A 13120-nucleotide genomic window follows, 5' to 3' on the forward strand; every position below is an offset into this window, starting at 1 on the left:
TTTTGTTTCAATTATAAAGATGAGCCAAGATTTAGAATGTGCTTTTCTTCTGATACAATGGTAGGCTTACTGTATTTATTCCCTTCTGAAAACTGAAGGCTGCTTCAGTTCTGCAGGATAGCTCTGGTTTAATTTAAGATAAGTTGTTTGGGTGTTTTTGTTTGAGAAAATGCCCATGTAATTGATGATAAAACCTAGTATAACACTCTTTAACTGATTTTAAACTAGGACACCTCTTTTGCCTTGTGGCTGGCATAATTAATAAGCAGTTCATTAATGGTTTCATTGATGTTTGCCTGGTGTATTCTTCTTCCAGGTCAAGGAGCTCTTGATACAGTTCTCATGGCTTTTAACATCTGCTGTCCCTTGCATTGACCAGGCCCTCTGGATAGTTCATCAGCTTTCTTTGATGCAGTCAGGAAAAATGCTAGATTGACTTGATTGAAATCACCACTCAAAACTTAGTGACATAGAAGGTCAATTCCCCATTTACAATTAATTAAGAAACAGGTATGAGAAACTGCAGTCTTTGTATACTTCTTTGAGGTAAAGAATCAATGAGAACATGATCTACAGTCAAGAAGAGACAGAATTTTAACTATAACATTTCCACACAGAACAAACAACTAGAGTCCCTTTTAGGTATACAAGAAATATTAGCAAATAAGAGTTTGTTGACCTACAGCACTATAGCTGAGAAGACATCAACTGAAAGAAGCAGATGCTCAGAGAGTCCGAGTTTTATATTTTTACCATAATCTCTGATGTGACTGTGAAGGCTAAAACCTCAGACTGAAGGGGTCAGTGATGAGCATCATCTCAAGACATGAATGAAGGCAAGAAATGTACTCCCTGAGATTGTTCTCCAGCATGGCATGTCCAGCAGTTGAGAGAGAACTGGCAATGCTGGTCCCAGGCATACACATGCACTGGTTGGCACTTATACTGGATGCAATGGTACAGGGCCAGAATATGATATGCTTCCTCACAAGGTCCTCAGATAGTCCCATTGATGTTAACAAGACAATTTTTGGAAAGAAAGTGCTACTCTGCATGAGTAAGAATATCAGCTTCTGGTGCTTTGAAATTTTCTGTATGTAAGAAAAGTTTTCAGCATTCATATTCACATTCTCAGTGAATGGGTTTAGAATGTCATTGCTCATTTGCACTTTACTGTACAGCACTTCTTAGACCCTGCTTAATGACCACAGTGATGATCACAATGCAGCCAGGTGTAACACAAGAATGTGTCACTTTGAGTCAAATAAAATATTTATCAATACCAAATCATCCCCTTTGCCCTCAAGAGGCAGCTTGGTCTAGATGATTGGGGCCAAGAATCAAGAGCTCTGAAAGTCTGATTCCGGCCCTGCTACTGATTCTTTGTGTGACCTTTGAACTAGTCACTTCAGTTTTCCAATATGTAAAATTGGAATTGTAACTGTTACTTAGCTACATCACTAGAATTATGTGAAGCTTAATCAGTGTACGTACAGTGCTTTCAAAATTCATAGCACTAAGTGCTATGTGTTCTCATGTGTGGCAAGAGAGTGCGGTAATGGGCACACTAAAAGCTTAAAATAAAAAAGTAAGACTTTAGGTCCAGATCCAGACAAGTGGTGAGCACCAGCCACGAGGAGTTCAGTACTTCTAAGGATTGTTCTTTTATTCACTCATGTTCACTTCCCTTTCTATATATCCTTGACCAACCAAGAGATAAGATCTGAGAGTAGCCTAGTTGCTGGTCTCTGAGTAACATTTGGAGGCACTTAAATGAGTGCAACTGTTCAGAAAAATCTTGAATACAGAACTGCATCTCTGCTGCCTAGTCTCCAGACAGAAAACATCCAGTTGCAGAGATGAACATTAAGAACACGTCCATAAGCATGAAATATTCACCCCAATTTAAAATCATCTAGTTTTAATGTTTAAAATACCAATCATTTTACAGCAATGCATACTCCATTCTAAAATCCACTGCCAAGATCACTTATTTTCTTTGATAGTAAGCATAAAAGACCTCAAGTGTCGAAAGCAACAGAACCACAAAAATCTGAAACATTGCTTAATTAGTATTTGTGAAGCTTGGGACTACAGCACATCTGTTAATTTTTATGTTACAACAAGCAGAAATACATTCATACTTGGCCGTATCATTAGCATTCTGGGCATCAAGTCACCAGTAGTAAATAGCAAATTTGATGCCCTCAAAAATGTTTAAAGATATGGCCTTGCCATTGGTGGAGTAATTTCCCATAAGAAAATAATCTTGATGGTTACAGCCAGAGACTGGATATAAAAGACGACCTCTGGCAACTACAGCAGTTTCTTTCTCTGGGAAAACAGTCCTCTTGTTTTTCTCTGGGGTTTCATACTGTGCAGCTCTTGACATGTTCACCGTTTTGTTTACGAAGGGTTATGCTAGGGAAGGGAACTAGTTTGTGGTTTATGACAGCATCACTTCTGAAGATTTGGTACATACTGTGATTTGTATTGCCCATTTGTGCCTCAGCCATAAAAATGCACTTTTTACCAGAAATATTTGTGAATATATAACAGCTCCGAAGACATATGGCCAATAAATAATTCAAAGTTATCTATTTTCCCTGCATATTCTTTATACATCTACCATGGTTTAATGCCTAGCTGGCTTGGAAACAATCTTGTTTATGACAGTCCTAGTATAAAAATGTTTACTGACTGGCAGCAAACCACTGATTCTCAGGTTATTGCCTTGAAAAATAAACCCTTTCCTCCTACTCTCCTTTTTCTTGCCTTTCTATTTTGCTAATAGCCCTGAGGAGCATTCTCTTGCATTGTGAGTGCCTACAAAGTGGGTATGTTTAACACTTGATTTCACTATAACGATAATGTGATTTAATTCATTATTTTCCTCTCTCCCCCTTGTCTTCTTTTCAGTTCGATATCTGTTTACAGTCCCAAGGAGAATCCTAACACATTTGATGCTGCTGCTTTCTTCCAGTCTGTGGGGAATTTCCTGGGGATCTTTGCTGGATCATTTGCAATGGGGTCCTCATATGCTGTTGTCACAGCTTTAATATCCTTTATTGTTTTTCAAACAGAAAAAACTCTGCAAGTTTGAAAGTCTGGTTGCCTTGAAAAGAACTTCTAAGGCTGTCTGTGATTTAAGACTGACCGTCTTTACTTTGAGCTTGAACTTCTTGACCATGGGTTTGAAGAGGCTCTGTAAACAAAGCCAGGTCCTCAGCTGGAGAAAATCAACACAGGTTCAATGATTTCAATAGAGCTGATTTTAACCAGCTGAGGATCTGGCCCAAAATCTATAGCCCTTACTCCTGTAAGTAGTCTCATTGACCTCAGTAAGACTACCCTTGTGCCTAAGGACTATTCACATGAGTAAAAGTTGCAGGACTGGACCCCAAATTCCCTTGTTTGGGAGACTCTCCTGAAATCCCTCTGTCTTTCCCCATTTATTTTATTTCTCCCCAAAACATTATCATGCTGACCAATCCTTTCAATCAACGAGGAATGGATCACCACACTGGACCAGACTGGTGGAGGGGAGGAGAGTATGTGCGATGCAACCTTACTCCAAGGACTGAGCTCACCTCCTTGACAGAGCTCACAGCCACTGACAAAGTCATGGGATTACAGGTTACGAAGTACCTGTTAGTATTTTAGCATTCCTGAGAAAATTAAAGCACCATGACATCAAAATTCTCCTGTGCTGTTCCACCTGACACTAACCTAAATTCATGTAATGAAACCCTTGCTTCATACCACACTCAGCCTCCCCAGCAGTTGCTGTATTTTAACTGACCCATACAACTGTGTGGAAATATAATGTAACTGGATAAAAATCAGAAGAAGTGTTGTCTACTGGGTGGAAAAGGCAAAAGGAGCCAAGAGTCCTGGGTTCTATCTTAAACTCTGATAGTGATTCACTGTGGGACTTTAGGCAAAATACTTACCCTTGGTCTATGCTACAGAGTTAGGTCGACATAAGGCAGCTTTCTTCAGCCTAATTATGTCAGGTTTCAGAGTAGCAGCCGTGTTAGTCTGTATCCGCAAAAAGAAAAGGAGTACTTATGGCACCTTAGAGACTAAGACTAACAAATTTATTAGAGCATAAGCTTTCTTGAGCTACAGCTCACTTCATCGGTTGCAACATCACTTCATCGGATGCATCCGATGAAGTGAGCTGTAGCTCACGAAAACTTATGATCTAATAAACTTGTTAGTTTCTAAGCTGCCACAAGTACTCCTTTTCTTTTTGCTAATTATGTCAGTGTACACACTACAGCCTTGCTCCCACCGACGTAAGTGCCCTACGACACCAACATAAGTCCACCTCAACAAGAAGCGTAGGGCTTATGTCAGTGTAGTTAGGTCGATGCAGTGTCTGTGTAGACATTGCATTACTTACATCGGCTGTTAGCCATCATATTTATCAGTTTCACAGCTAACTTAACAGGTGACTTAAGTTTCTAGTGTAGACAAGCCCTTGGGCCCAGAGCCTCAAAGGTAGTTAGCTGCCTAACTACCTTTGAGGATTCAGCCCTTAATTTCTCTATACTTCGGTGAACGCTGCCTTAAAATGGGTACAATAACAATTAATGTTCGCAAAGTATTTTGAGATGCTCACATAAAATACAATATTTGTTTAATTTACAATTTATGTAGTAGCAGTAATTAAACAAGGTACAAGCCAAGCTAAATTAAAGTGCAGCTTATCCAACCTGGGAAAGGCGTGATTCTCCATTTCCCTACATCTTGTTTAGTCATTTACATCTGTTGGTGTAAAAATGCTACCAAATCACAACAGTAGCAACTTACACTCACTTTGCACAAGTATAAATGATTAAACAAAGCACTAATGTGTTAATCAGCTTCCCCATCTTGATTCCTTTGAGAGTCCAGTTCTGAAGCACCAATTATGCTTTGTAAACTGATTCCATTTAAAGGCTACATAGTAAAGTTGACCTTCCCTTTTCACAGAGACAATAAAGGCTATGGACCAACTTGGCTTTTTGATCATGTTGTTGCCATATCACCTTTTCACAGCCACATTTCTTTGAAACCACATGACATGAGCACATTTCAACGGCTAATGTAGATATGTGAAGTAGACTAATGCTGGAAAATTAATGCTAAATTCAATCACTTAGGCCTTGATCCAGCAACGCACTTATATAATCTTAAGGTCCCATTGAAGGCACATGCTTATGTGTTCTGTATGATACAGCTGAATAGTTTTACGGTGCATTATTTCATTTATGATGGTGAGGTTGAATTTAGGCTGCAAAGCTGTTCATTTTTTTTCCTTAGTATTTTTTAGCACTTGACAAAATTTACAAAGCTGTGTGAGTTCCCCATGTTGGAAACAGGCCTATTCTTCCTCCTGTCTTGGAGTGCCTTCCTGTCAGCAGAAGCTGCTGGTCTTACAGGTAAGTGTTGCATTTTCCTGAGTAAGCAAAGACTGTGGGGCTTTTTAGTAAATCTGTGATGTGGGAAAACAGCACACCTATTTTGAGCATGACATTTTATATGAATCTTCCAAAATCCAGTTGCTTCTTGTCATTGCTGAAATGTGTGGGTGCTGCAAACATCCATCTGCAGGCATAAATCCATAGATACCTGAATGACTTTTTTTTTTTTGCACAAGTTTTTGTTTGGTTGGTGGTTTTTTTATTTCTCCCACTCAAATCCCTGTTGCATCAGGAGAAAGGCACAGGCTGCCCAGTGACAGACCAAAACCACTTACAGCCTACACATTGCTGCATCAACATGGAGATAGCATTTGTGCAACCATAGTCAAATACATGGCCAGAAATTGCTTTCTTAAACACAGAGAACAAGTGAACACATTCATACACAATGAAAAAGGTACACAGAAGTAATCTGTGCAATGCCCAGACTCTGATTGATTTCATAAGGTGATTAGGAAGAATATGATTCATAATAGTTTAAGCCTATTGATGTTTTTGATACTGTTATTTTTGACCATGAACTGCCATAATTCACACCAAGGAAAGTTAGAAGAAAACCTGAGTGCCTGAGCATTAATAGAGAGCCTGTTTAGTTTTTCTGGAGAAATTGCTAGAGACCTGTTAATTTTTACTTTGAACATGATCCTTGTAAAGCGTTTGGGGAGCAGTGAGGCCTTGGGTGAAATCCTGGCTACACTGAAGTCAATGGCAAAACTCCCACTGGCTTCAATGGAGCCAGGATTTTGCCTTTTGTGTGATACGCCGTATGTTCAGAGGACTTTGAAACCAGCGTGTGGTTTGTTGTAAATTGCTGCATGCTCACTCCTCTTCCTCATTTTATGCACAATTTTCTGTCCCATTCTATGCCAAAGGTGGATGAATGCCAATGTGTTTCCAAGTTAAACAAGAGTGCCAGGCTCTATCACTTTCCAAAAAAACCCCAACTTTAACCTGAACAAGGCCTTCTTTAGTCCTGTTGTGGTTACTGGCCATTTTCAAAACATTACCTCTAATAACCTGCTATTTACCTAGACAAAAAAATGGAATAACTTCTAAATCCTTTGTTTTTAAGCTGAGTGACTTCCCACACTTTCTAAGATAGGAATTTTAAGCGGAATCCATGGGTGTCACATTTTAGCCAGGAACAAATATGGTGTTACTAAATTTTTAAATAACTGAAAAGCGGGGTTCATAATGGAAACGCTGATACTGCCTCCAATGCTGTCACTGCTGCAGGCGCTGCTGTACTGAAGGCAAGTTCCACTGTCAGAATGCTGGAGCAGACTGCATGTCCAAATAATTGGCATATATCATTTCTTCACATCACACTGCAAATATGGTGACACCTAATGCACTCTCTCCCACTAGTCACTTGGGATGGTGTTTCATTTTTTTAACATATAAAATGTCAGAAATCAAAGCCCTAATTACTGATGGCACGGAGGGGTTTTATAATGACACAGTAGCCATAGTTAACTATTTTTAATGGCCAGAAAGTGAGTGGAAAGCAAAGTCATGATCCAATTAAAGGGAAAAAAACAGAAAAGTACAAGGAAGTTAAGCCTTTGCTTATAAATAAAAGGACTGACATAGATGGTAAAAAAGGAAATTGCTCCACCTACATAAATTGCAAGGAAAACAAACCCCGCCCTTTTAGTTCTGGCACTAGCAATTCTTTTCATATGCACCTTCTTTGTCTTAGTTGGCAATTGTTTAATTACATTGTCGTGAGGAGGCAAAGATGACTCCTGCCTCATTTATCAGCAGGGTTGAGCCTCTGTCACTTAGTTTCTATGAAAGGCCTTTGTCAGAAGCTGTTAGGAAAAAAGAACACATGCAGTCTTCCTTGTAGCTTCAGAAGTTCAAAGCTGAGTTTTCCATATGCAACAACTCTATTAATACTGTATTGACATTTCATCTTAAAGTAGACATTTTTAGCCCTTTGCTTTTAACCACTTCCAATGTAACTTTCATCTTCTCTCACCCTTGCCTGAAAATGCTTGTATTCACTCTTTCCACAATCTTTTTTTTTAGTTATATTTCAGAGTGGAGTTCATTCTACTGGTTAACAGATCATCAGGTGATTTAACAGCTTTCCAGCAGCACATTTCACTGCTCAATGAGAGATGCAAATTTAGGAGAAAGCATCTGATTTCTTAATCCCGAACTAGTGGAATCTATTTAAAATGAGGTTAATCTATGCAGCCACCAGAAAGGAGCAATGCCGTGGACTACGCTTATGTTCACAGGTGCTGACTTCTATTATTCCCGGTGGGTGTTCCACCCCTGCTTTGCCCTGAGGCCACAGCCCTACACTGTCCCTTCCCCTGAGGCCCCACCCTCACTTCACCTCTTCCCGCCCTCACTCCACCCCCTTCCCTGAGGCTCTCCACCTGCCACTCATTGCTCTCTGCTCTCCCCTGAACATCTCCCACCAGCCACCAAACAGCTGATTGGCGACCCCGCCAAACAGCTGATCAGCAGCACTGCCAAAAAGCTGTGGCTGGTGGGTGCTCAGAACCCCTATTTTTTTTCTGTGGGTGCTAGAGCCCTGGAGCACCCATGGAGTCAGCAGCTATGCTTATGTTACATAAGAGCCTCTTGGCCTGAACAGTCACTTCCAGGGTTGTATTAAGAGCACACCTCTCATAGTGCTCTCCTCAGCCAAAATGCAGGGCTCTAGTTACAAGTTATACCTTTAGGAGTTGAGTCTGTCTAGCACCTTGCAAAATCAGGCCATTAGAGAGTGAGAATTACAGGGAAGTAATTTCCTTTTGCCTATTTGTGAAATGATCCATCAAGGACATTTAGTCTCTCTCTCCTTCAGTAAAGGAATTACTTATAAATTAATGCACACCATCAGTGATGCATTTTAGGATAGCAATTGCCTCTTCTGTGGCATGAGTCCCATTATCAGCATCACATATTGCCATCTTTTACCCTAAGATGAATTGCCACTATCAGTATAAACAATGGAGTAAAATTCATTGAGACTGATTTCCTTATGCCTGGCATCAGCTAACAAGCTGTTACTATTCCTATGTGTTTCACAAATGGAGTAAAAAGCAACTAGACTGGTAGACTTTTTTAAATCTTATTACCCATTATCAAAGAGGTTGGCGTAGTTGGAGTTTAGCTATCTGCTGATTGACTTGGTTCATATAGCTATCATTTTTTTATTATCAGGTTTTTCATTTTTTTATATTACATTACATTTTCCAATAATTTAATTTCTTCAGAAAGATCATTGCTGTTGTATTGCACTGATGAACCAATTTTCCATTTCTTCCTAAATCTTTCACTTTAATCCATAGTTCTGCTTCAGTGATATGGGTGCTGAGGCTCTCAGTTAGTGCTCTTTTTCAGTTTTTTTAAAAAAAGGAGCGGAGGGAATGGAAAAGTAAATTAGTCACTACTATCCCCAAAAAATAAAGCCACAGGTACAAGCAACTGTTAAGAAAGACTTTCACACTCTCTCTGCTCTGATAGATCTAATCACATTCTCCTGTCCAGAATTCCAACATTGTTCATTCTCAGTAAAACCAAGAAGTGTGCATTTAATTTAGCAGGAAACTGAGACAGACATTTACATTTTTGGCTCCAGAATCTGACGTTTTAATGAGGAAAGAACTAGTGAATAGTTTTATCTTTGATGCATGCTTTGTAGGTGATAGCAGTCCAGAATCAAACTGAAAGATGTCAGAAGAAAATTGGACAATTCCGCTAAGTCTTTGAACAAAATATACAATTGCCTAATTTATATCCCATACACAGTGGAGAAAGCATTTTGCTGTCAGGCTGATTCCTTTCTTCAAAATCCAATTTTAATACTTGTCAAAGAATTTCCAGCCTCACTTAACTTGCCCTTCCACAATGGAAAGTTCCGTGTTTGCCTCTTTAGGTAATTCTTGCCTTGTTTCCTGTGTAGTTGCATTAACATGCATATGGTCACCAGTCTCTTAAAAAGACACATTCCAATAACTTCCCCTCATGCTTTATGATATATCTTATGTTGTAACTGCCATGACTGTGCACAGCAAGCCTTGTTTTAGCAACATATAAATTTCCTGCTGCAAGCACTCCATCTCCCCTGGAAATAAGGTTCATATGGTCTATGAAATTCCATTTTGAAGGATGATGGTGATGGCTCTTAAAGGCTCAAACCAGAACCCACACTCTGTATCAGATACTCTGTGGTTGATACTGGTCTCTCTTATTCCAGTTTTTCACTGGAATAGTTGCACTGATTTAGTGAATGTACTCCTGGTGGGAGATCAGTATCAGGCTCTTTATATACCACAGACCCAGTTTTCACATTGCCTCAGGAAACAGTAAATAGACACTTATCCCACCTCTAATTAACAATTTTATTTGGCAGTCACAAATCAATTTTTACTAGCATGGTTGAATTTAATAGTCAAATTAAAAAAAATTGGCAGAATGATGACTCATGCAGTGGAAACTGAACAGGAAATTCATATTTCCATTTTTATTGTTGACCCAGGGACTAGTGATATTTAGAAATAGTCCTGCTTAGCCATATTTTTTTAAACTGGCTTTTCATGGTGTGAGCATGTATTTATCCATAACACTGTACAGGAGGACATTGTGATGCTGCTAATTAACCTAGAGAATTTATACATTCCCATGTCAGCTTTAGACTACAAAATACAGGGCATCCTGCAAACCCTAGAAGAGGAATTGAAGCCATTTGGGAGAATGAGTCCTTAACATAATGCCCAACACGGCTCTCTAATGACGCTTGCGCTATAGCTCTAGCTGAGGGGATGGGCCCAGTGCTGAATTAAAAGAAATATTACAAAAGCAAAGAAAGGGCAGTTAAAGCTCAGTGAAATTTTCCTGGTTTGCAGAAGCTTGTATTACTGCAATAGAAATACAGTCAGGTGAATAGAATTCAGAAGCCAAGAGAATTTCTGCATTGCTGCATGGGAAAATTGGTTTTTCATTTTCTCTTTGGTGGCAGTTGTTCTTTGTGCCATTGTTCATATTTTTTTTCCTACTTCCTTCTTCTTTCTTCCATCAAAGGCACATTGATGCCATTCCTCAGGTCTTCCCGGAAATGAAAAGAAAAAGAGACTTAAAGTACTGAAAACTGGTTTCAGCTGGACAATACTTTTACATCTAGCAGACTAAAGAGAGTCAGAAAACTGAGGAAGGGCTAGTAAAAGAATCATGTTACTTTATTTAGTCTTTAGTCTTTTTATTTTTTTCCTTCAAATGATGTTTGTCATTTTTTAAATATTTCTTCTTACTTTGTCCTTCCTTTTTTTGCATCCTCATTTTGGTCCTAGGAAATGTTTCCCACTCTTCCTCAGTCATTGATACCCCCAATTTCAAACATCTGAGAGGCTTTGATTAGCATTCAACATCTCAAATGTTAATCTGAGGCTTCTACAAACTAGCCAGTCCCATTCCCAGGATCACCCTCACCCTCCCTTTTTAGCCAAGTTTAGCGAGCAGGGCAATCCTATTGCTTGCAGTTTGTTCAGAATGCACCGCTCATTTGCTCACTGGCTTAAGTAACTGTGATCATATTAAGCCTGCCCTGCATTTTTTACTATTTATGAAACAGTGGATTATTTCACATCAGCACTGTTATTTTTTAAAGCCCCTTACAATAAAGGGGCTGGCTACATTTGAAACCTCCTCACTAAGCCTCTCCAGATTAATATTTACACAGATGCACCACCTGCTTTTTGGGGATTCACCATTCTCTCTTAGGCCAGGTGTGTGAGCTCCTATGCCCATGTGGTTTCTCACTGAAGTCAGTGGGGCTCCCTGAGAGTCCACCCACCAGGATCACTTTACATGAGTGGGGCCTACATCCACTAGGCAGTCATGTTTTCACCGGGGAGGATCCCAGGATCATTCCCCCTCAGTTAGTTGCAGCACATGTTTAAGAGAGAGTTTTCTTTTTTCCAGAGATGCTTTTGTACAGTCACCATTGGCCACTTATTTATCCCCAGTTTTCCTTTTTTCCTCTGTGTGGTCCCTTTGATTGATGTTTGTCTAACTTTAAGAGGCTATGTTATCAGTGAATTTTTCAATGTCTTCAATTGTTATACTGTGTTTACTTTATGATCAACAGCTCTAAGCACCTTAGTGTGGGGCTTGGAAGGAAGAGAAGCTTTAAAAATAATTAGTGTTACCGTATATGAGTACCTTCATATTCATGATAAGACTGTTGCTCCTTCTCTCTCCTCATGACCTCCCACAGGCTGGGGAAACATAATTACTGCCACTCAGTTACAGTCACTGACCCAGTCATTCTGGGCAACAGCTTTTTCCCACCAAAGTGGTATTTTTAAGATGGGTTTTGCTGTTTGCCTTGTAATAAGCAGTGTGCAACGTGCAAAGCAAACAGACATGCAGAGGGCAAAATGGCCTTCATACTGCACTCCTTCAGCACCCACTGCTCAAAAATGCATTTGGGGGAGAAAAATTAATATTTTTCCTGCCTCTTTGGCCTATGTCACAGTTTCATTATTTTTCTATATTTTTATTATCTTATAATTGAGTAACAAACTTAGATAACTGTCAGTCTGACTGTGATCAGAGGTTGTTATACACAGTTATCACTCTGTATTAAAGAGTCCAAGCAGATGGCAATGAAATGTCTGGGATGGAGGGAGGGGAGGATTTGCTAAGATTTCTATCAAAGCAAAATTCTAGTTTGTTTGAAGAACATTATTGTAAAACATATCTTAGCATTTCTCTATTACAAAAAGCTTTTAACACAATCTAATTAGTTTTTGAGCAGGCTAATCCTGCCCTTTGACTACTGCAAGGTAGAAAATAGAAGTAGCTGACTCTGGCCTTTCTTTGCATTTCAGGAATTGTTGCAGTCCTTTTTTGTGGAGTCACACAGGCCCATTATACCTACAACAATCTGTCACCAGATTCCAAAATGAGAACTAAACAGGTAGAGTACAAAAATAACTGACTTTGTCTCTTCTGGTGCTGTAATGAATATATAGAGGTACTGCCAGCATAGCTGGAAGGGTTTTCATTAATGCAAAGGAAAAGGCTTATGTCTTCATTACAGGAGAAGGATATTTGTAGAGATTTTGCCAGGAAAACATTAACAATCCTCTTGCTAAGCAAAAAAGTAATAATCTAGTCTTTGAGAGACCAGAAATATAAGATATCCATCTAGAAGATGAAAGGTGTAGAGCTAGTAATAATTTACAGTAGCTTCCATCTAAAACTGTTGCAAAGCATAGTAGGAAATCCAAAAGCTCCAGTGAGTAAAGATATAACAGTTTTAGAGACTGGGTTCATGTGGATTATTTTTTTTGCAAAGGTGTTTTTGGGCCAGCCCTCAGTCTCCAGCATTGGCAGACTTCTTTCCCCTCATGAAATCTGTGGCTTAGTAAAGAACATGCTGGTGACTGCAAGGTTCCTTTTCACTGAACAATTTGGGAGGCAAGAAAAAAATCAGTTTTCTGTTTGTTTCTAGTAAAATGTCTGAGTCTTTCAATTGTATGTATTTTTGAGAACTTGGAGCTGCTTTCAGGAGTTGAGCCTTTGGGTCACGATTCACAAACACTCTGCAACACATCAAAGAACAAATGTTAAACTGCCAAGTCCAGGACAGCTGCCACACACCTCAGGGAGGCCCAGCAAAT

The 13120-nt window shown here is 39.4% G+C and overlaps 1 protein-coding gene across 1 annotated transcript in view; it reads left to right on the top strand.

The window, feature by feature from the left end:
• Positions 1 to 13120, top strand: part of SLC9A9 (solute carrier family 9 member A9) — a 310159-nt gene that overhangs the window by 131606 nt on the left and 165433 nt on the right. The window contains exons 7-9 of the mRNA XM_037908590.2: positions 2920 to 3058; positions 5324 to 5429; positions 12326 to 12414. Of these exons, the coding sequence (XP_037764518.1) occupies positions 2920 to 3058; positions 5324 to 5429; positions 12326 to 12414 (334 nt within the window). The remainder of the gene's footprint in view (positions 1 to 2919; positions 3059 to 5323; positions 5430 to 12325; positions 12415 to 13120) is intronic.

The sequence above is a fragment of the Chelonia mydas genome, chromosome 9 (assembly GCF_015237465.2).
Source record: "Chelonia mydas isolate rCheMyd1 chromosome 9, rCheMyd1.pri.v2, whole genome shotgun sequence".
Taxonomy (NCBI): domain Eukaryota; kingdom Metazoa; phylum Chordata; order Testudines; family Cheloniidae; genus Chelonia; species Chelonia mydas.